We start from the raw sequence: 17,992 nt of genomic DNA, 5'->3' as shown, positions 1-17,992 counted from the left end.
TTAGAAAAGTTAGATCAAGAGTTTGAGGAATTAAAAAAAGTTCCTTTGGAAGAAATAGAAGACAAATCGGTTTACGAGCGGCAACCCAAGAAACCTAAGGAGGAAGAGAAACCAAAAGAGAAAGTTAAGATCGGCAAAGGGAAGGTTCCTGAAAAGGAAGAAGAGCAACCAGAGGAACTAAAACTAAAAAAGATTCCGAAGAAAAAGTTCGAAGAAGTTGATGAAATTCCTAAGAAGCCTAAGCCTAAGGAAACAACAGAGGATGTACCTAAAAAAAAGAAATCAGAAAAAATTCCAAATCTGCAGCCGGAAGATTTTATATCAACTGACTTTGAGAGGCCCCAACTTGAGGAATATATTCCCGTTGAAGAAGAAGTTTCAGAAGAACCTGAAGATGAACACACTCCTAAGCCTTACAAAAGACCAAAGAAAAAGAAGCCTGATCAGGAATTCGGGCAGATTCCATTAGTTATGGGGAAGCCTAAGCCAGATGAACCTGAAGAGCAGCCGGACGTTAAGTTTAGAATACCAACAGCAGAGAAACCGGAAGATCAGCCTGAAACGATTACGCTCAAGGGATGGAAGAAAGATAAACCTGAAAATGAAGGCACTGATTTCTTCCCAGAAGTATCGCCAGTTACAGCGCCGAAGGCTTCAGAAGACACAGAGGAAGTTGCTCTTAAGCGAAAGAAAAAACCAAAAAAACCAGTTGATGAAGAAGAAGAGACAGTTGTAGTAGCAGAAATTACTGATGAAGTAGTTATCAATAAGAAACCGAAGGATGAGCCTGTCATTGAAGAAATTTCAGAGGAAGTAACAGTAAAGAAACGGGCCCCTGAAGAAGAAAAGATATCTTTAACTGAAGAAGGTGAAGTTGATGTTGTTATTAAGAAAAAATCCAAAAAGAAACCGGTGATTAAAGAAGTTGATGACGAAGTCAGCATTAAGAAACCTATTTTTGAGGAGGAAGACAAGTTTATCGAAGAAGTCGTTGAGAAAGTTACCCTTAAGAAGAAACCTAAGAAAAAGCCGGTAGAAGAAGAAAAACCTGAAGAAATTACGATTAACAAACCGGAACCAGAAGAAGGTGAAGTAACACAACCTGAAGACGTTTATGCTGAGGTTGCTCTCAAAAAGAAACCAAAGAAGAAACCAGTAGACGAAGAAACAGCAGAAGAGATAACTATTATCAAACCAAAACTAGAAGAAGCTGAAATTCAACAACCTGAAGAAGTACAAACAGAGGTTTCACTTAAAAAGAAACCAAAGAAGAAACCAGTTGTTGAAGAAGCTACCGACGAAGTAACTATTAAGAAACCTGTTGCCGAGAAAGAAGAAGAGAACGTGGTTGAAGTCGTCGAGGAAGTTTTTACTCTTCAAAAGAAGCCAAAGAAGAAGCCTGTCGAAGAAGAGACAACAGAAGAGATCACTATTTCCAAACCAAAACCGGAAGAGGCTGAAATTAAACAACCAGAAGAAGTACAAGCTGAGGTTTCACTCAAAAAGAAACCAAAGAAGAAACCAGTTGTTGAAGAAGCTGCCGACGAAGTAACTATTAAGAAACCTGTTGCTGAGGAAGAAGAAGAGAAATTGGTTGAAGCAATCGTTGAGGAAGTTGTTACTCTTCAAAAGAAGCCAAAGAAGAAGACGGTCGAAGAAGAGACAACAGAAGAGGTCACTATTTCCAAACCAAAACCGGAAGAAGCTGAAATTAAACAACCAGAAGAAGCACAAGCTGAGGTTTTACTCAAAAAGAAAACAAAGAAGGAACCAGTTGTTGAAGAAGCTGCTGACGAAGTATCTATTAAGAAACCTGTTGCCGAGGAAGAAGAAGAGAAAGTTGTTGAAGAAGTCGTCGAGGAAGCTTTTACTCTTCAAAAGAAACCAACAAAAAAGCCTAGGGAGGAAGAGACAACAGAAGAGATCACTATTTCGAAACCAAAACCAAAAGAAGCTAAAATTAAACAACCAGAAGAAGTACAAGCTGAGGTTTCACTAAAAAAGAAACCAAAAAAGAAACTGGTTGTTGAAGAAGCTGGTGACGAAGTCACTATTAGGAAACCTGTTTTCGAGGGAGAAGAAGAGAAAATTATCGAGGAGATCGTTGAAGAAGTTACTCTTCAAAAGAAACCAAAGAAGAAGCCAGTAGAAGAAGAAACAACAGAAGAGATAACTATTATTAAAACAAAACCAGTAGAAGCTGAAATTCAACAACCTGAAGAAGTACAACTTGAGGTTTCACTTCAAAAGAAACCCAAAAGGAAACCGGTTATTGAAGAAGCTTCTGATGAAGTGACTATTAGGAAACCCGTTGTGAAAGAAGAGGAAGAGAAAGTGCTCGAAGAAGTCGTTGACGAAGTTCTTACTCTTAAAAAGAAGCCAAGGAAGAAGCCAGTAGAGGAGGAGACAACAGAAGAGATCACTATTACCAAACTAAAACCAGAAGACACTGAAATAATTCAAACTGAGGATGTGCAAGCGGATCTTTCAATTAAAAAGAAACTGAAGAAGAAACCAGGTATTGAAGAATCTGCTGACGAAGTGACTATTAGGAAACCTGCTGTAGAGAAGGGAGAAAAAGACGTGGATGAAATTTTGATGGAAACCACTCTTAAGAAGAGACCGAAGAAGAAAAAGAGTATTCCTGAAGACGTGATGGATGAAGTTACGATAAAGAAACCAGTCCTTGAAAAAGAGGAAGACAAACCAGAAGAAGTTTCTCAAGAGATTACATTAAAGAAAAAACCAAAGAAAAAACCAGTCACAGAAGAAGTGGCAGATGAAATAACTATTGAGAAGCCAGTCATAGAAGAAGAGAAAAAGGTTATTGAAGGTGAGATTGTTGAAGAAATAACTATGAAAAAGAAACCGAAAAAGAAGAAGAGCGTTCCTGAAGATATAATTGATGAAGTTACAATAAAAAAACCGGTTGAAAAAACAGAAGAAGAAAAGCCAGAAGATGTATCTGAGGATGTGAAACTAAAGAGGATAAAGAAACCGAAGCCAGTATTGGATGAAGCTGCTAAAGAATTAACCATTCAAAGAGTGCAGGAAATTCCTGGGTCTAAAGAAGATGTTATTGAAGAATTCACTATTAAACGAAAACCTCCTAAAAAGGCACCTAAGCCAATTGAAGAAATTTACGAGGACGTTACCATACGTAAACTGCGACCAAAGAGAAAGCCACGAACTGATCTTAAGGAAGTAACTGAAGCTGAAACTGTTATTTTCAGACCTCGACAAACAAAAACAAAGGAGGATGTTGAACAAGAATTTAAAATATCTTTGAATACCTACGAAGAAGAAGATATTTCTATGTCAGGAAAGGTACGGTTGAAACCAAAGAGACGCCCACAAACATATTCTGAAGAAGCCGGCGAAGAAACAATACGTATTACGCAGGAATATGCAGACGATACTGGTCCAGTAATCGAAGAAATTATAGATGAATCTGATAGAGAAGAATACAGCATTGATGAGCTAGGAACTGATGAAATGAATCTACCTCTGCGCCGGAAAAAACAAATACAACAAAAACCATACTCCATAGAAGAAATTGAAGAAGATGATGTTAAAATGAATCTAAAACGTGATAGAAAGTATTCATATGAAGAAACTGATGAATCCTTGGCTTTAAAATTAAAGTCAAAACGACGGGTATCAACCTACGATGAAGGTTCGACATATTTTAAATTATTGCTTCGAATAATTATCAGCTTATAACACTGCTTTTAGCTCAACTATCAGGGAAGCTAACGAATTTTGATGTGCACGTTATTCACTTTTTCCTTCGAAGAGTGAGTACATCCTACCCTTAAAATCCCCTAAAATCCTTTATCCTTAAATTAAAAAAGACATTTATCTTATCATTTCTGCTTCAGCTGCGAAAGAAAAGCATATCGGTTTACGCAATTACTATATATTTAATTACATGGAATTTAATTACAATTCTATATGTGTATAATTTTTATGTCTGTAGAAGAAGCTAGTCTCAGTATTACCAGGGAATTAGATATTGCAGAAGAAGGTAAATTATTGTTGTAGCTTTTTATTTTATAGCTAAGATTTATTTGTCACTAAATTGATGTTTAATTATAGAAGTCGAGTATGTCGTTCAAGATGGTGACACACTCTTTTCCATTTGTTCCTATGTGGCAGAGACAGACGAAGCTATTAACTTAGTAGAGGGAGAAAGAGTTTATCTAATAGGTATTTCTACTTATATTCCATCACTGGAAGTCAATGTAGACTAATTACAATTAAATTACTTCTATAAACCTATTATATTTCATAGAACATACGAACTCCGACTGGTGGTTTGTCAAGAAACACCTAACACAAGAGAAGGGTTGGGTACCAGCACAGTATTTGCTAGATGAAGCGAACTACACACTTTATGTCCAACGCAAATTAAATGAAAAGATTGATAAACTCCCAGTCTTTGAGAGTGAGTAGATAACAATTTTGTTCAAATAAAGATACCAAATTTTTAAAAATATCTATTCATTTAATGAATTAATTTCTTTCTTTCAGAACCAGGTCCAGGAGAAAAAGCTTCTGCGCCCCGTTTCATCGAAAAATTGCAACCAATTCATACGCCCGATGGTTACACTGTACAATTTGAATGTCAAGTTGAAGGCTTACCAAGACCCCAGATAACCTGGTTCCGACAAACCGCAATAATCAAACCCACACCAGACTTCCAAATGTATTACGATGAAGACAGCGTGGCAACTCTTATAATCAGAGAAGTATTTCCCGAAGATGCTGGAACATTCACTTGTGTAGCCAAAAATGCAGCTGGATTTGCTTCCAGCACTACAGAATTAATTGTAGAAGCACCGCTATCTGAACACGGTTCTGACGTAACCGGTCTATCTAGAAAGAGTCTTTCAAGGTATGATTTAATTACAAACAAATTATATCTAATAATGACAATGAATTGAAATTAAACGATTCTATTAATTATTATTTATATCTACAGAGAATCCTCCCTTGCTGATATATTAGAAGGTATTCCACCAACCTTCTCGCGAAGGCCAAAGGCTAAATGCGTTAATGAAGGTCAGGATGTAATTCTTGACTGTCGTCTGGTTGCAGTACCGGAGCCAGAAATAACTTGGTTCTATGAAGAAAAACGCATTATAAGCAAGGAAAACATAGTTGTAGTCACTGAAAGTGATATGCATATGTATTGCAGCGTCATGAAAATCACTAAAGTTCAGAAAAAACAAGAAGGACGCTATAAGATCGTGGCGAAGAACAGAGAGGGAGAAGCTACTATCGAAATTCCTCTAAAGGTATGTTATTATAGTGGAATTAATGTATATTATTATCTTCCTAACAAAATTGAACTTGAATTACAATAGATCATCAAGAAAACGATAAAAAACATTCGTCCTCTGATTGTTTATTATAAAACAGGTGATGACTGGAGAACTGGAGCCACCAGAAATTCTTGAACCATTGAAACCTTTCGCGGTGAGAGAAGGCGAAACTGTAGTCCTAACGACGCAAATAGTTGGCAATCCAGCTCCTAAGGTCAAATGGTTGAAGGACGGACAGCCACTAGAAGGATTAACGCCTAAAAGTGATGGCGATGTCAATACTTTGACCCTCATTCAACCCCAGTTGTCTGATTCAGGAGAATATTCAGTTATAGCAACCAATGATCTTGGAACCGCAGAAACTCGTGCCAGTCTAACTGTCGAAGGTAAATTTTTTCTACAGATAGACTTTTATAAACATAATCGCTTTTTGAGAATAATATCTAACAAATGTAGAATAATTAACATGTCTAACGCTTGCAACGTTTGGACAGTTAAAAATACATCAAAATAATCTTAAACTATTAATACAGCCTAACTCTCGCAAACGCTTCTTGAATATTTATTCCAGCCGCTGCTGTTCTTGAAGCTGCGCTTGCTTTAGCAGTAGAATTAGCAAAAGGAGGAGGCACTCCTTTATCACAGAAGGGTATGAGAATCTTTTTAACGCTATTGCCTTTCTTGTTAAGGTGTGTATTTTTTTATCCTAATCCCGTGGTAAAAATAACTATAAAATGTATTTTAAATTTTCAGAAATGCCAAGTGGCGCACCAGAACCACCACTCTTCACTGAACGATTCCAAGAAGTTATAGTTCCAGAAAAAGGTACATTCAAACTGGTGGCTAAAGTGACCGGCAATCCAGTTCCTCTAGTCTCATGGTTAAGGTATTTACATTTATTTGACTTATATAGATTTACATCAAAAGTGGAATGACTAAATACATCTCAATTTTCAGAAACAACAAACCACTTGAGAAGTCTCCAAACATCACAGAAAGTTACGATGGAGAGAACATAGCGCTGGAAATTAAAAATGCTGATTCAGAAGTTGATTCTGGAGACTACAAGTGTGTTGCTGTTAATCCAGTTGGCAAGGCTTCTCACGGTGCGAAGGTTACTGTAGATGTTGATAAAGTAACCTTTACAAAGAAACTGGAAAAGAAAGTTACCATTGACGAATATAAGCCGCTAGAATTAACATGCGAAACATCCCACACGGTTTCGACTACCTGGTGGCACAATGGTAAGGAAATCAGCGGTATGGATCATCGGGAAATCATTCAGGAAGGACGGACACATAAACTGTTTATTAAAAAGTCCAGTCCTACTGATGAAGGAACGTATAAATGTACAGTAAAGAATCAGAAGACAACATGTGATGTTACTGTTAAAGGTATTGTTTTTATTTTCATCATTAATTTAACTTTAGATTTCAATTATAAATTGAAGATTTACATTATTTAATGATTAATTTAGCTACGAAACCGGAGTTCGTGAGAAAATTGCAGGACTTCGAAGTGATAGAACGTGAAGTAGCAATCCTAGAAGTAGAAATCACTTCACAGACTGCTGAGGTCACATGGCTTAAGGATGGTATTCCACTGAAACAGGCTGAAGAAAAAATAGAGTTTGTTAAGGAGGGAACTGTTCGGAAGTTGCTTATTAGAAGCACTTCTGTTCATGATGAGGGAGAATATGCTTGTACTCTTATCGATCAAGAATGTACTGCAGAAGTCACTGTAGTTGGTGAGTATTCTTCTTTAAAAACTTATAATTTCTACAACCTACTGTTACTAATATTTATTTAATATTTTATGAACTTGTCCTGTAGAATTACCACCTGAGATCATAAACAAGATGACAGACGTCAGGATAGCTAAAGGTGAAAAGGCTACTTTTGAAATTGAACTTACGAAAGGAGATGCACTAGTGAAATGGTTCAAGGATGGCGAAGAACTTAAATTTTCAGAGCACGTCCAATTATCCATTGATGGAAAGCGACAGAAACTTAAAATATACAATTCTGAAATCGAAGATGCTGGCGTTTATTCTTGTGAAGTCGGCAAGCAAACTTCTTCAGCTAAATTAATAGTTGAAGAACCGCAGGTCGAATTTGTTAAGAAATTACCTGATGTCACTTTGGTACCTCTGAACGCAGATGTTGTTTTCACGGTAGAGCTTTCCCAGCCAGATGTTCACGTTCAATGGTTCAAGTGAGTAACTTAAAATTATATTATATTTACTGTTAACAAATTATTATCCATGAAAGGTACTATATAATAAATTTAATTTACAGAAAAGGAAAAGAAATTAAGGAATCGCCTAAGTATACGATCATAGATGAAGGACCTGTTAAAAAACTCATTGTAAAGAAATGTACTGTTGAAGATGCCTACGAGTACAGCGTCGTTGCAATAAACGTGAAATCATCTTCCAAATTGAAGGTCGAAAGTAAGTGTCTTTTGAAATTCAATATTAATTTTTCATTCCAAATATTTCTTAACAAAATGATACTGTACTTCTCAGTTATCGAAACACCACCAAAAATAAACATGGATTCGCCAAAATTGTACAAAGTCAAAAAGGGCGAGGACGTGGAAATCAATGTCAAGTTTTCTGCATCACCTATGCCAACTGAAGAATGGACTGTTAATGGTCGTGTTGTATCTAAAACTAAACGAATCATTCCAACTATACAAGAAGAGTCAGTGACTTTGACAATAAAAAAAATTGAAGAAAAGGATATTGGTAATTACACTCTAAAACTTGTCAACTCACATGGCGAAGCAGAAATTGATATCAAAGTCGTTATTGTTCGTAAGTATAATTTTTAAGTTTTTTGTAACTTCTACAAAGTGTTCAAGCATTAAAAATTATGAAATAATTTATTTAAAATCTGTAGAAGTACCAAGTCCACCACGCAAACCAGAACCTTCCGAAGTGACAGATGATACGATCATACTTCATTGGAAAGAACCAGAATCTGATGGAAATTCGCCCATCACAGAGTACATTTTGGAATATCACGATCGAGAGGAATCATCGTAAGTTTATTTACAACTTTATATCAGGCAAAATATATTCAAAAAAATGTAAATACTCATCCTTCATTTTAATAGTTGGACCGGTGTTACCGAGAAGATAACTGAAACATCCCACAAAGTAACACAATTAACAACCAAAAAGGAATATACCTTCCGTGTAAAAGCGGTGAATGAAGTAGGTCCAAGTGAACCTTCTCCGAACTCTGAATTCATTAAAATCAATAAGCCTATGGACCCTGAACCACCGAATATTCTGGAACCACTTAAGAGCATCACGACAGGGTTGAAAACCACTGTCTCGTTCTCATGTGTCATCGGAGGCACACCAATTCCCGATGTCACATGGTTTGTATTGTAAAGTTTGATTGTATTTTCCATATAATTGTAATTATATTAATGCAATTTTGTCTTTATACAGGTTGAAGGATGATAGTCCATTCAAACACAAAAACATAACTTATGAAAACCGTGTTGCCAAGTATACCATTGAAGAAACTACCGAGACTTCTGCAGCAACATTTACTGTAAAGGCAGAAAATTATGTTGGTACAGCTGAAACTACTTGTCAACTGAAGATTCAAGAACCACCAACAGTTACAGTAGATGAGGCTCTTATTTCACAAAAGATCAACGCTGCTAGCCAATGGAAAGTCGAAGCTAAATCAACAGGATTCCCAAAACCAGAAATTACGTGGACAAAGAACAAGCAAACTATTGTAGACAAACGTGTTTCAATTTACACAGAAGAAACATCTTCGACTATTTCGATATACTCTTTGACGAGAGAAGACTCTGGAACTTATACTATAAAAGTAGAAAATGAAGCTGGAAGTGCGTGGGAGGAGATAAATCTAAAAGTTATTGGTAAGTTTCGACTGTTCTATATTTTATGATTATATGATGGTGAAAGCGGATTATCAAAAATGGTATTGAACTTCATATGCAGATAAACCTAGTAAGCCTCAAGGTCCAATAAACATTAAAAAATTCCAACCTGATCGAGTCACCATTGAATGGAAACCACCAACTGATACAGGTGGACTCGATCTCAATCATTACACTATAGAAAAATGTGATCCAAACAAAAAAGTGTGGATGAAGGTAGCCGATGTCGATCCGGATACCACAAGCTTCTGTATTGAAAAACTACAACAGGATTCGGAATATGTGTTTAGGGTTATAGCCAGAAACGATGTTGGTGCCTCCGAAGGGTTGGAATCTGAACCTGTAATGATAACATCTTCATGCGGTAAATTATTCCTAATTTTCTGTAAACCTAGTATTGTATGTTATCAAAAAGACATAACTAAACAATTTTAATTTTAGACAAACCAGGAACACCAAGAGGACCTTTGGAAGTATCAGGTATGACGAAAACATCTTTCACGATAGGGTGGGAACCACCAGAATATGATGGCGGAACACCAATCATCGAATACATCGTGGAGATGAAGGAAACTCTCCAGAGTACTTGGAAGAAGGTCGGTTCTTTTCTACAAACAAATTGCATGTGTTCTACAAATGAATTTCGTAACAAATTTTATTTTTAACAATTATCTGTATTTCTGTAGGTTGGCAGCGCAAAAGATGGAGTTACACATTTCAGTTCCTCAGACTTAAAGACAGATGTGTCCTACGACTTCAGGATATCAGCAAGGAACAAGGTTGGTACAGGACCAGCTTATGTGTCCGAAGAACCAATCGTTGCCGGAAAACGTCTTAGTAAGTACACATTTATTTATCAGCTTTATTTACTAAATCAATTGGAAATTATTGTTAACTATTTTTAAGTACAAATTTTTTCTTACTAAATGCTTACGCTTCTGCCCAGAAATAACAAAAATTACGGCTAGTACATTTTATGCACTGCTTGGCACATTTTCATATGGTTCAACCGTCGTTTGCCAAAGTAAGTAGCTTATTAGTGAAATCCAGGTTTGAAAAGTACTGTTAGTTGCATCTTAATAATTTCAATTTTGTGTAAACCTAAAATGTACAAGTTAGTATACTTCATATACTTTATAGCACCACCTTCGTGTCCACGAAACGTAACCGTGGCCAACGTTACTAGTAGAAGTGTCACTTTAAATTGGTCTCCACCAACAAGTACAGGAGGAGCCGATATTACAGGTATACTTTTTTCCTGATTATAATATAATACAAATTCTCTATAAAATGAGAAAATATATTAAAATCACAGCAAATCTTAACTTTTGAATAATTTTTAAGGATACGTTATTGAAAGACGACCATTAATTGGAAGGGCTGGGAAGTGGACCAAAGTAGCTACACTGGATGCTGTAACTAATACCTACTTTGTAGAAAATCTCAAGGAAAGTGAATTCCTATTCAGGATATTTGCAGAAAATAGCATCGGTCTTAGTCCACCAGCGACCTCAGAACCAGTCACCTTACAAACTCATGCTTGTAAGTATCAGAGAATTGTTCTTTATACATCATTTTTTGTAAACTTTTCTATTTCTACTTCTATTTTTGTATTAAGAATTTGTTCCTTATTCTCAAAGTATAACGTCGATTCGTTCGCAGAAAAAATGAATGTCATCGCTTCTCTCGCAGAAAAAGAATACCATCGCTGTCCTCGCTTCACTCTCGAAAGTACAACATCCCTGCTTAGCTTGTCCTTCGAAATCCTAATTTATTCATTAATTAATTTTTTCCATTTATAATATCTCCCATTTATCCATTGATTACCCAGTGGGCACAAAACCATGAACATCCCGAAAGCGTGCTTAGGACGTTCCTAGGACGTCTACTGTCCTAAAGATGTTCTAAAGACGTCTTATGGACATAGGACGTTCTCGGGACCTTTTCCGTACTGACATTACACGTCTTCAGAGTGTCCCTAGGGTTTATGAATGACAAGTCGAAAAGACATCTCTAGGACATCCTTAATTTTTTTCCTACTGGGTATCCACGACAGTCCTCTAGCAAACCTGCACGTTTATAATTTACTGAGCTGAAAAGCCTCACTTTTATTAAATCCTTACAAATTTGTCAATAATTGTTTGTTTCCAAATAGCCAAATTGAATCTGAAACTAGAAAAAAGTTAACTGAATAAAGCAAAGCAGAAAACTAACCATTAAGATTAGTTTTAATGACTTTTACTGTAAGATATCGTTACTCTTAAGTGTATTAAAAGTGAACAACTAAAAATAACTCTAGATGTTGCAGTCTTCGTGAGTTTTTCATTCTTATATTCTGTAGAATTGATTGAAAACATTTTATTTCAGTGGTACCATCTCCACCAACGGCACCATTAGAAATTAGACAAATTGCTGGAAACACAATTTCTATTGAATGGGGTCGACCTGAATTCGATGGTGGTGCACCCTTGGAGGGTTATAAGATCGCAATCAGGGACGTGAAGAAAACCATGTGGATGGAAGTAGGTCGTGTTAAGGCCGATATTCAAAAATTGACGATAAGAGACCTTCAAGAGACGCATGAATACCTTTTGAGAATATTCGCAAGGAATGAAATCGGATTCAGTGAACCACTGGAATCTGAAGAACCAATCAAAATCGTCCCTGCGACTGGTAGGAAATTTTATAAATAATTAATTAAAATATATTTTAAGACTCTAACATCCCGTCCAACCTCCCTATATGCCAGCTACTTTCTTAACCGCCTAACCAAATTCCTCAAATGACCGCTAACCTCTTAACTGCCCGCCGAACTTCACAAACTGTCGGCTTTCCTACCTGAGAGCCCAACCAGCCTCCATAAATGTCCAATACCTTCCTAACAGTTCAATGAACATTCTTTATTTCCTGATACCTACCTAAATACCTGACCAACTTCCCTAAATGCCTGCTTCCCTCTTAATTGTCTACCTAACCTCCCTATAAGACCGTCACAACTTCTTGAATGCCCGATACCTTCTTAAATATATCACCAACTTTCCCAAATTCCTGCTACCTTCCTAACTAACTAAATGTCGTCCTCAAATGTCCTATACCCTTCTAACTGCCCGACCAACCTCCCTAGTTGCCCCATCTGAATAGTCATCACAAATACAAAAAAATAAGATAAACCTGAAAAGAGGGTTGACGTACAAGCAGGGTGCATTCAAATTGAAGCCCAGCGTTTTTATAAAAAACCTGAAAGGCATTAGTGTTTCATTACGATTAATTGAAAATAGATGCTACAAAACACTGGGGCTAAGCGGCGCATGTGGGGAAAAGTGGCCAACCCTTAATTCTGCCCACCTGAATGCGATATTTGATTCTGCTTAGTTGAAAATATAGAAGCTCGCTATGCTATTTTGAACATTCATAAGAATTATTAATTATCTTAAAAATTCTAATAAAGAAATTCACAATTCGACTATTTTGCAAATAATACTCTCAATTCTTTTACGGTAAAACTAATCATGTCTTTTCGATAAGTTTTTGCTATGAAAATTTGAAAATTTGCAAGAGTCATTAATTATTTTAAGATTTTTCATCAACCAATTCAAAGTTTGGATAATTTTCAACGAATAGGCTTCATTTTCTAAGAAATTAACTAAGATAATCTTTTAGATGACTCTTTGCTATGAAACATGATAAAAATTTTTGAACTAATTAATAATTGTTGTCAATTTTGAAAGTATCATAGCAATTATTCGATTCCGCGAACAAAATTTGAGCATATTTGTTACAAAATAGCCAAACATTGCATTTTTTATGAATATTGCTTAAGTAATCAACAATTGTTGTCAATTTGAAAAGTAGCATAGCGAAAAATCATCAAAAATTCTTTATCAAAACTCCAAACACGCCAATCTTTTCAAAACTTAAAAATATTTCCTTAAAAAAATTGGTGGTATTTTTTAATTGTATTATACCATTAGGCCTCCTTAAATTGACAGGGATGAAGAAATGCAAATGAGAAAAGTGAGAAAGGAAAGTGTGGGAGGAGGTTGAAAGGGGGAGGTATACATTTTTAGATCAATCTAGAATTCCCGTGTTGCATAGGGATCGTCCATAAACTACATTCGTAACATAGGGGGGGGGGGGGCTCACAAAACATGTGGTTGTTAACGGACAGGGGGTGCAATCAAAGTAAGATTACAAAATTATAGAATTTTTTTTCGAAAGTGCATATGGAAACGTTCTCTTTTGTAGTAAATTAATGTTTTTGTTTAAAAATGCATCTTTTTAGTTGAATTTCAAAGTATTTCTTTACATTGGTCTAGTTCCAACTACCACTTCTGGAAGATTTACAACTTCCCAGTACAAGCAGGGAATGGTTAAAAAAAATTTGAATTTCGGGGTAAAAGAAATACTCCAATGTGGTTGTTGCATGTTTCAAAATTTATAATGTAGAATAAAATTATTCTTTTTGTTTAAAAATTCAATATTTTGGTTGAGAAATCTTGAATTTTATTTAAAATTCGTCCTTTTTGGTAGTAAAATTTTATTTTTGTTTAAAATGTCATTTTGTTTAGTTGAAAATTCAACATGTTTGTTAAGAATCCATAAATTTGATTAAAAATTCGTCTTTTTGTAGTAAATTAATGTTTTTGTTTAAAAATGCATCTTTTTAGTTGAATTTCAAAGTATTTCTTTACATTGGTCTAGTTCCAACTACCACTTCTAGAGGATTTACAACTTCCTAGAACAAACAGGGAATGGTTAAGAAAATTTTGAATTTCGGGGTAAAAGAAATACTCTAATGTGGTTGTTGCATGTTTTAAAATATATAATCTAGAATTAATGTATTCTTTTTGTTTAAAAATTCTTTTTTTTTCGTCCTTTTTGGTAGTCCTTTTTGGTAATAAAATTTTATTTTTGTTTAATAGGTCATCTTCTTTAGTTGAAAATTCAACATGTTTGTTAAGAATCCTTGAATTTTATTGAAAATTCGTCTTTTTTGTAGTAAATTAATGTTTTTGTTTGAAAATTCATTTTTTTAGTTGAAAATTAAACATTCCGCTTAAGAATTTTTCAATTTCATTTCAAATTCGTTTTTTTTTGTCGAAAATTAATCTTTTTGTTGAAAAATGCATCTTTTTTAATTAAAGCTTTAACTTTTTGATTGTTAATTCTTGAAGTTTATTAAAAAATCCTTTTTTTTTAGTAAATTAATGTTCTTGTTTAAAAATTCATCTTTTTTCTTGAATCTTCAACTTTTTAATTGATAACTCTTTAATTTTATTTTAAATTCGTTGTTCTAGAAGTAAATTAGTCTTTTTGTTTAAAAATTCTTCTTCTTTTGTTGGAAATTCAATGTTTTGGTTGAGAATTCTCTAACTTTATTTAAAGTTCGTCTTTTTTGTATTAAATTAATGTTTTTGTTTAAAACTTCTTCCTCTTAGTTCAATCATCAAGTTTTTAATTCAGAACTCTCGAATTTTATTAAAATCCGTCTTTCTGGAAGAAAATTATTTTTTTTTGTTCAAATTTTTTTTTTTTAGTTGAAACTTCAAATTTTAGTTGAGAATTCTTAAATTTGATTTAAAATTCGCCTTTTTTGATAGTGAATCATTCTTTTTGTTCAGAAGATCATTTTTTTTAGTTTGTTTGACATTCTTGAATTTTATTGAAAATTAGTCTATTTGGTAACAAATTACTCAGCGGGCCCAAAATTTGGCGCGTTTTTACGACAATCTTACGACGTCTTTACGATAACTTTACGACATCCTATGTCCATTTCGCTTAAGGTGTCTTTATGATATCGTAAAGACATCGTTAGATCATACGAAGCCGTTACGATATTGTAAAGACATCTTGACGACATGGATATATGATGCCGTAAAGTTGTCGTAACGATGTCGTAACGATGTTGTAAAGACGCGGCCAAATTTTGCGCCAACTGGGTAAACTTTTTATTTAGAAAATTATGTTTTTAGTTGTAAGTTCAAGTTTTTGCTTGAGAATTCTTAAATTTTCTTAAAAATTCCTCTTTTTTTATAGAAAATTAATTTTTTTGTTTAAAAATGTATGTCTTTAGTCGAAAGGTTGAGAATCCTCAAATTTTATTAAAAATTCGTCTTTCTGAAAGTAGATTAATCTTTAGGTTTGAAAATTCTTCTTTTTTAGTTTAAAATTTTACTTTTTGTTTCAGAATTCTTGAATTTTATTAAAAATTCTTCTATTTTGGTAGTTACTTAATCTTTTTGTTTAAAAACTCATCTTCTTTAGTTCTGAATTCAACTGTTTGGTTGAGAATGCTTGATTGCTTGAATGTTTTTTTTTAGATAAAAATTCAACTTTTTGTTAAAATTGAACTATTTTATTAAAAATTCCTTTTTTTGTTGTTTATTTTTAATCGAGATTAGTTAAAAATTCATTTTTGGGTTGAGAGTTCTCGTATCTTGTTGGAAATTCGTCAGTTGCTCCATAAAATTAACTTTTTATCAAAATTTCATATTTTTTATTTGGGAATTGAAATGTTTTATATAGAAAATTCGTCACTTTGTCTTGAAAGTTCAATAATTTAGTTTAAAAAAACTTAACTATTTATTGGAAAATTATTTTCTCATAATTTAAAGTTATTATTTAAATTAAAAGGGTAGCTATTCTGTTTTTGGTTAAAAGTTTACCTTTCTTAGTTTAAAAATGCAATAATAACCGGGATTAATTATCACATCAAATTTAATAAGGCAAATTTCAACACTTACTCTGAAAATCATTTTTGTGTTTTAATTGTTGATTTATTACCGAATTTTATAATTCATCACACGGTCACGTAGACAATATAGGCATATTTGCAACTTTGCAATTTTAACAAATGCTACGTTATTTTCGGGAGGGGATGGGGTCAAGAATTGCCTAAAATTGGTAACGTCGTTCGTTTCGCACCATAGCTCCAACACAGGTCGATCAATCTCTCTAGTAATCACCCCAGGCGAAGAGCTTTACAAGGTCATTATGTGTCATAGTTCACACAAAAATGCACAAACTTACTGATAATTCCACAGTAAGATCCATACTCTTTACTTTAACCAAATCCACCAAGTAAAGTTTCCAAGCGGTCCATTAGTATCCAGCGTTTTTCGTTTCAGGCGTCTCTTACTCCGCTGAGAATCTGTTGAATTTTTGTAATTTAAATAAATAATTTTTCAGAATTAACTGTAATCGAGCCAGTTGCCGAAACCCCAGATCGAGGAGAAAACACATCTGTAAGTTACAGCACAGAAAATACAAGTTCCTGGCTGCGAGATCATAACATGGATGCAGACATTCACTCTTATGCTAGAGCGAGGTTATTGAGAAAGGACGAATACTTCTTCAAAATATGGCATTACGCCAAAAAACTTTTTGAATAAGCTTTCCTTATCATTATAAACAATGTTCTTTCTCTTTCTTAAATCTCTTTTTATTTTGAAATAAGAAGCACTGCGATGAGACTAATCAATGTCGTGAAATCTACGGGTTTCTCGATTTTTCCCTTATTCCTTTTTATAGAAGTCTAAAGTATATGTAGCGACTAGATCCAATAAATTAGCATGTATGCGGGTACAAAACTACTTTTGTGAGTACCAATGAGTGTAGAATCTAGTCAGCATAAACGGGAAGAAAGTTTTCTTTAATTATTTATTTATTCTTGTGTTTATTTTTTTTTCTTAAACGGACCAATGATTCCAGAAGGAATATGTAGAATCACCGAAAGATAGGTACAGATTTTCCAGATTGCGGAAAACTTTATCTGTGTTTTTCGATCAGCAGTTGGTGTAAACCCTGCGCGCATACAGAAATTATTAATGGCAAGAGTGCGAATCTCTTACTTGCGCGAAAACCCGTTGAGAAGTTTGTTTTAAAGAAATATATTATATATATGTAAAGAGAACCTAAACTTGAAAGCCGGATGTCGGTGCGACTATTTCCGAATTGCTAAGAATATGTATGAATATCAAGAAATAGTAGCACGGAGAAATGTGATAGCCGAACGTCCGTAAAACACGTTTAATATTTATAAGGGAACGTATTGAACCCTGTTGTGTATTTATATATTGCTTGCAACGAGACTACCGTATTTATTATATTATATTATGTTATTATTTACTATTAACGTTATCCTAATATTGTTAATTTTTAATTGCTATCGACAAGTCTGTAAATCCAAAATACCTACGAAATAGAGAAATGCCACGCAGTGTTGGTACCCCGAGACGTAAAGATATAGGTGCAAAACAACAGCATTCACAACCAACGCTGTGTCGCATACTCTAAAATTTACTGTAACACGTAAGTTAAGAAAGATTAAATTATTGCAAATGAATTTCGTTTTGATATTTATTTCCTATCTACAGAAGATTATATTCCTAATATAGCTTGAATCATTATTAATTTTTGTTGTGAAGAAATTTCGTATTCTATTTATCAATTTTTATCCTCAGAAATATGAAATTGTATAAAGATCGTCTCCGATTAACTATAAAAAACACTATTCCTATATCTGGAATATTTGTAACCTTCTGAGAACAACAATGTATTTTTTAGAGAATTTTTAATTCAGAGATGTAGTTAAAACACACACTTCCCCACGTTAGTCTAAAATTCATATTTCTAAAAATGTTTCTTTAGATTTACCTAGTACCGTATCCTACTTCTGGACGATTTCCAACTTCCTAGGCTCAATGATGAATATTTTAGAAGATTTTGTATGTGGG

General features: G+C 34.2%; 1 protein-coding gene across 1 annotated transcript in view; it reads left to right on the top strand.

Annotated features, from left to right (window-relative positions):
* LOC117169916 (titin-like) overlaps window positions 1–17,601 on the top strand; it is a 62,812-nt gene extending 45,211 nt beyond the window's left edge. Inside the window, exons 24-47 of the mRNA XM_033356425.1 lie at window positions 5–3,676; window positions 3,980–4,027; window positions 4,099–4,209; window positions 4,295–4,447; window positions 4,534–4,897; window positions 4,985–5,300; window positions 5,425–5,713; window positions 6,081–6,213; window positions 6,285–6,721; window positions 6,805–7,074; window positions 7,160–7,541; window positions 7,625–7,779; window positions 7,855–8,145; window positions 8,231–8,372; window positions 8,448–8,717; window positions 8,791–9,236; window positions 9,319–9,621; window positions 9,699–9,853; window positions 9,944–10,094; window positions 10,204–10,281; window positions 10,398–10,502; window positions 10,602–10,799; window positions 11,625–11,930; window positions 16,446–17,601. Of these exons, the coding sequence (XP_033212316.1) occupies window positions 5–3,676; window positions 3,980–4,027; window positions 4,099–4,209; window positions 4,295–4,447; window positions 4,534–4,897; window positions 4,985–5,300; window positions 5,425–5,713; window positions 6,081–6,213; window positions 6,285–6,721; window positions 6,805–7,074; window positions 7,160–7,541; window positions 7,625–7,779; window positions 7,855–8,145; window positions 8,231–8,372; window positions 8,448–8,717; window positions 8,791–9,236; window positions 9,319–9,621; window positions 9,699–9,853; window positions 9,944–10,094; window positions 10,204–10,281; window positions 10,398–10,502; window positions 10,602–10,799; window positions 11,625–11,930; window positions 16,446–16,648 (8,978 nt within the window). The 3' untranslated portion in view covers window positions 16,649–17,601. The remainder of the gene's footprint in view (window positions 1–4; window positions 3,677–3,979; window positions 4,028–4,098; window positions 4,210–4,294; window positions 4,448–4,533; window positions 4,898–4,984; window positions 5,301–5,424; window positions 5,714–6,080; window positions 6,214–6,284; window positions 6,722–6,804; window positions 7,075–7,159; window positions 7,542–7,624; window positions 7,780–7,854; window positions 8,146–8,230; window positions 8,373–8,447; window positions 8,718–8,790; window positions 9,237–9,318; window positions 9,622–9,698; window positions 9,854–9,943; window positions 10,095–10,203; window positions 10,282–10,397; window positions 10,503–10,601; window positions 10,800–11,624; window positions 11,931–16,445) is intronic.
* The last annotated feature ends 391 nt before the right edge of the window (window positions 17,602–17,992 follow it).

Source organism: Belonocnema kinseyi, chromosome 3, assembly GCF_010883055.1.
Source record: "Belonocnema kinseyi isolate 2016_QV_RU_SX_M_011 chromosome 3, B_treatae_v1, whole genome shotgun sequence".
Taxonomy (NCBI): Eukaryota; Metazoa; Arthropoda; class Insecta; order Hymenoptera; family Cynipidae; genus Belonocnema; species Belonocnema kinseyi.
This window is presented reverse-complemented; position numbering and strand designations above follow the sequence as displayed.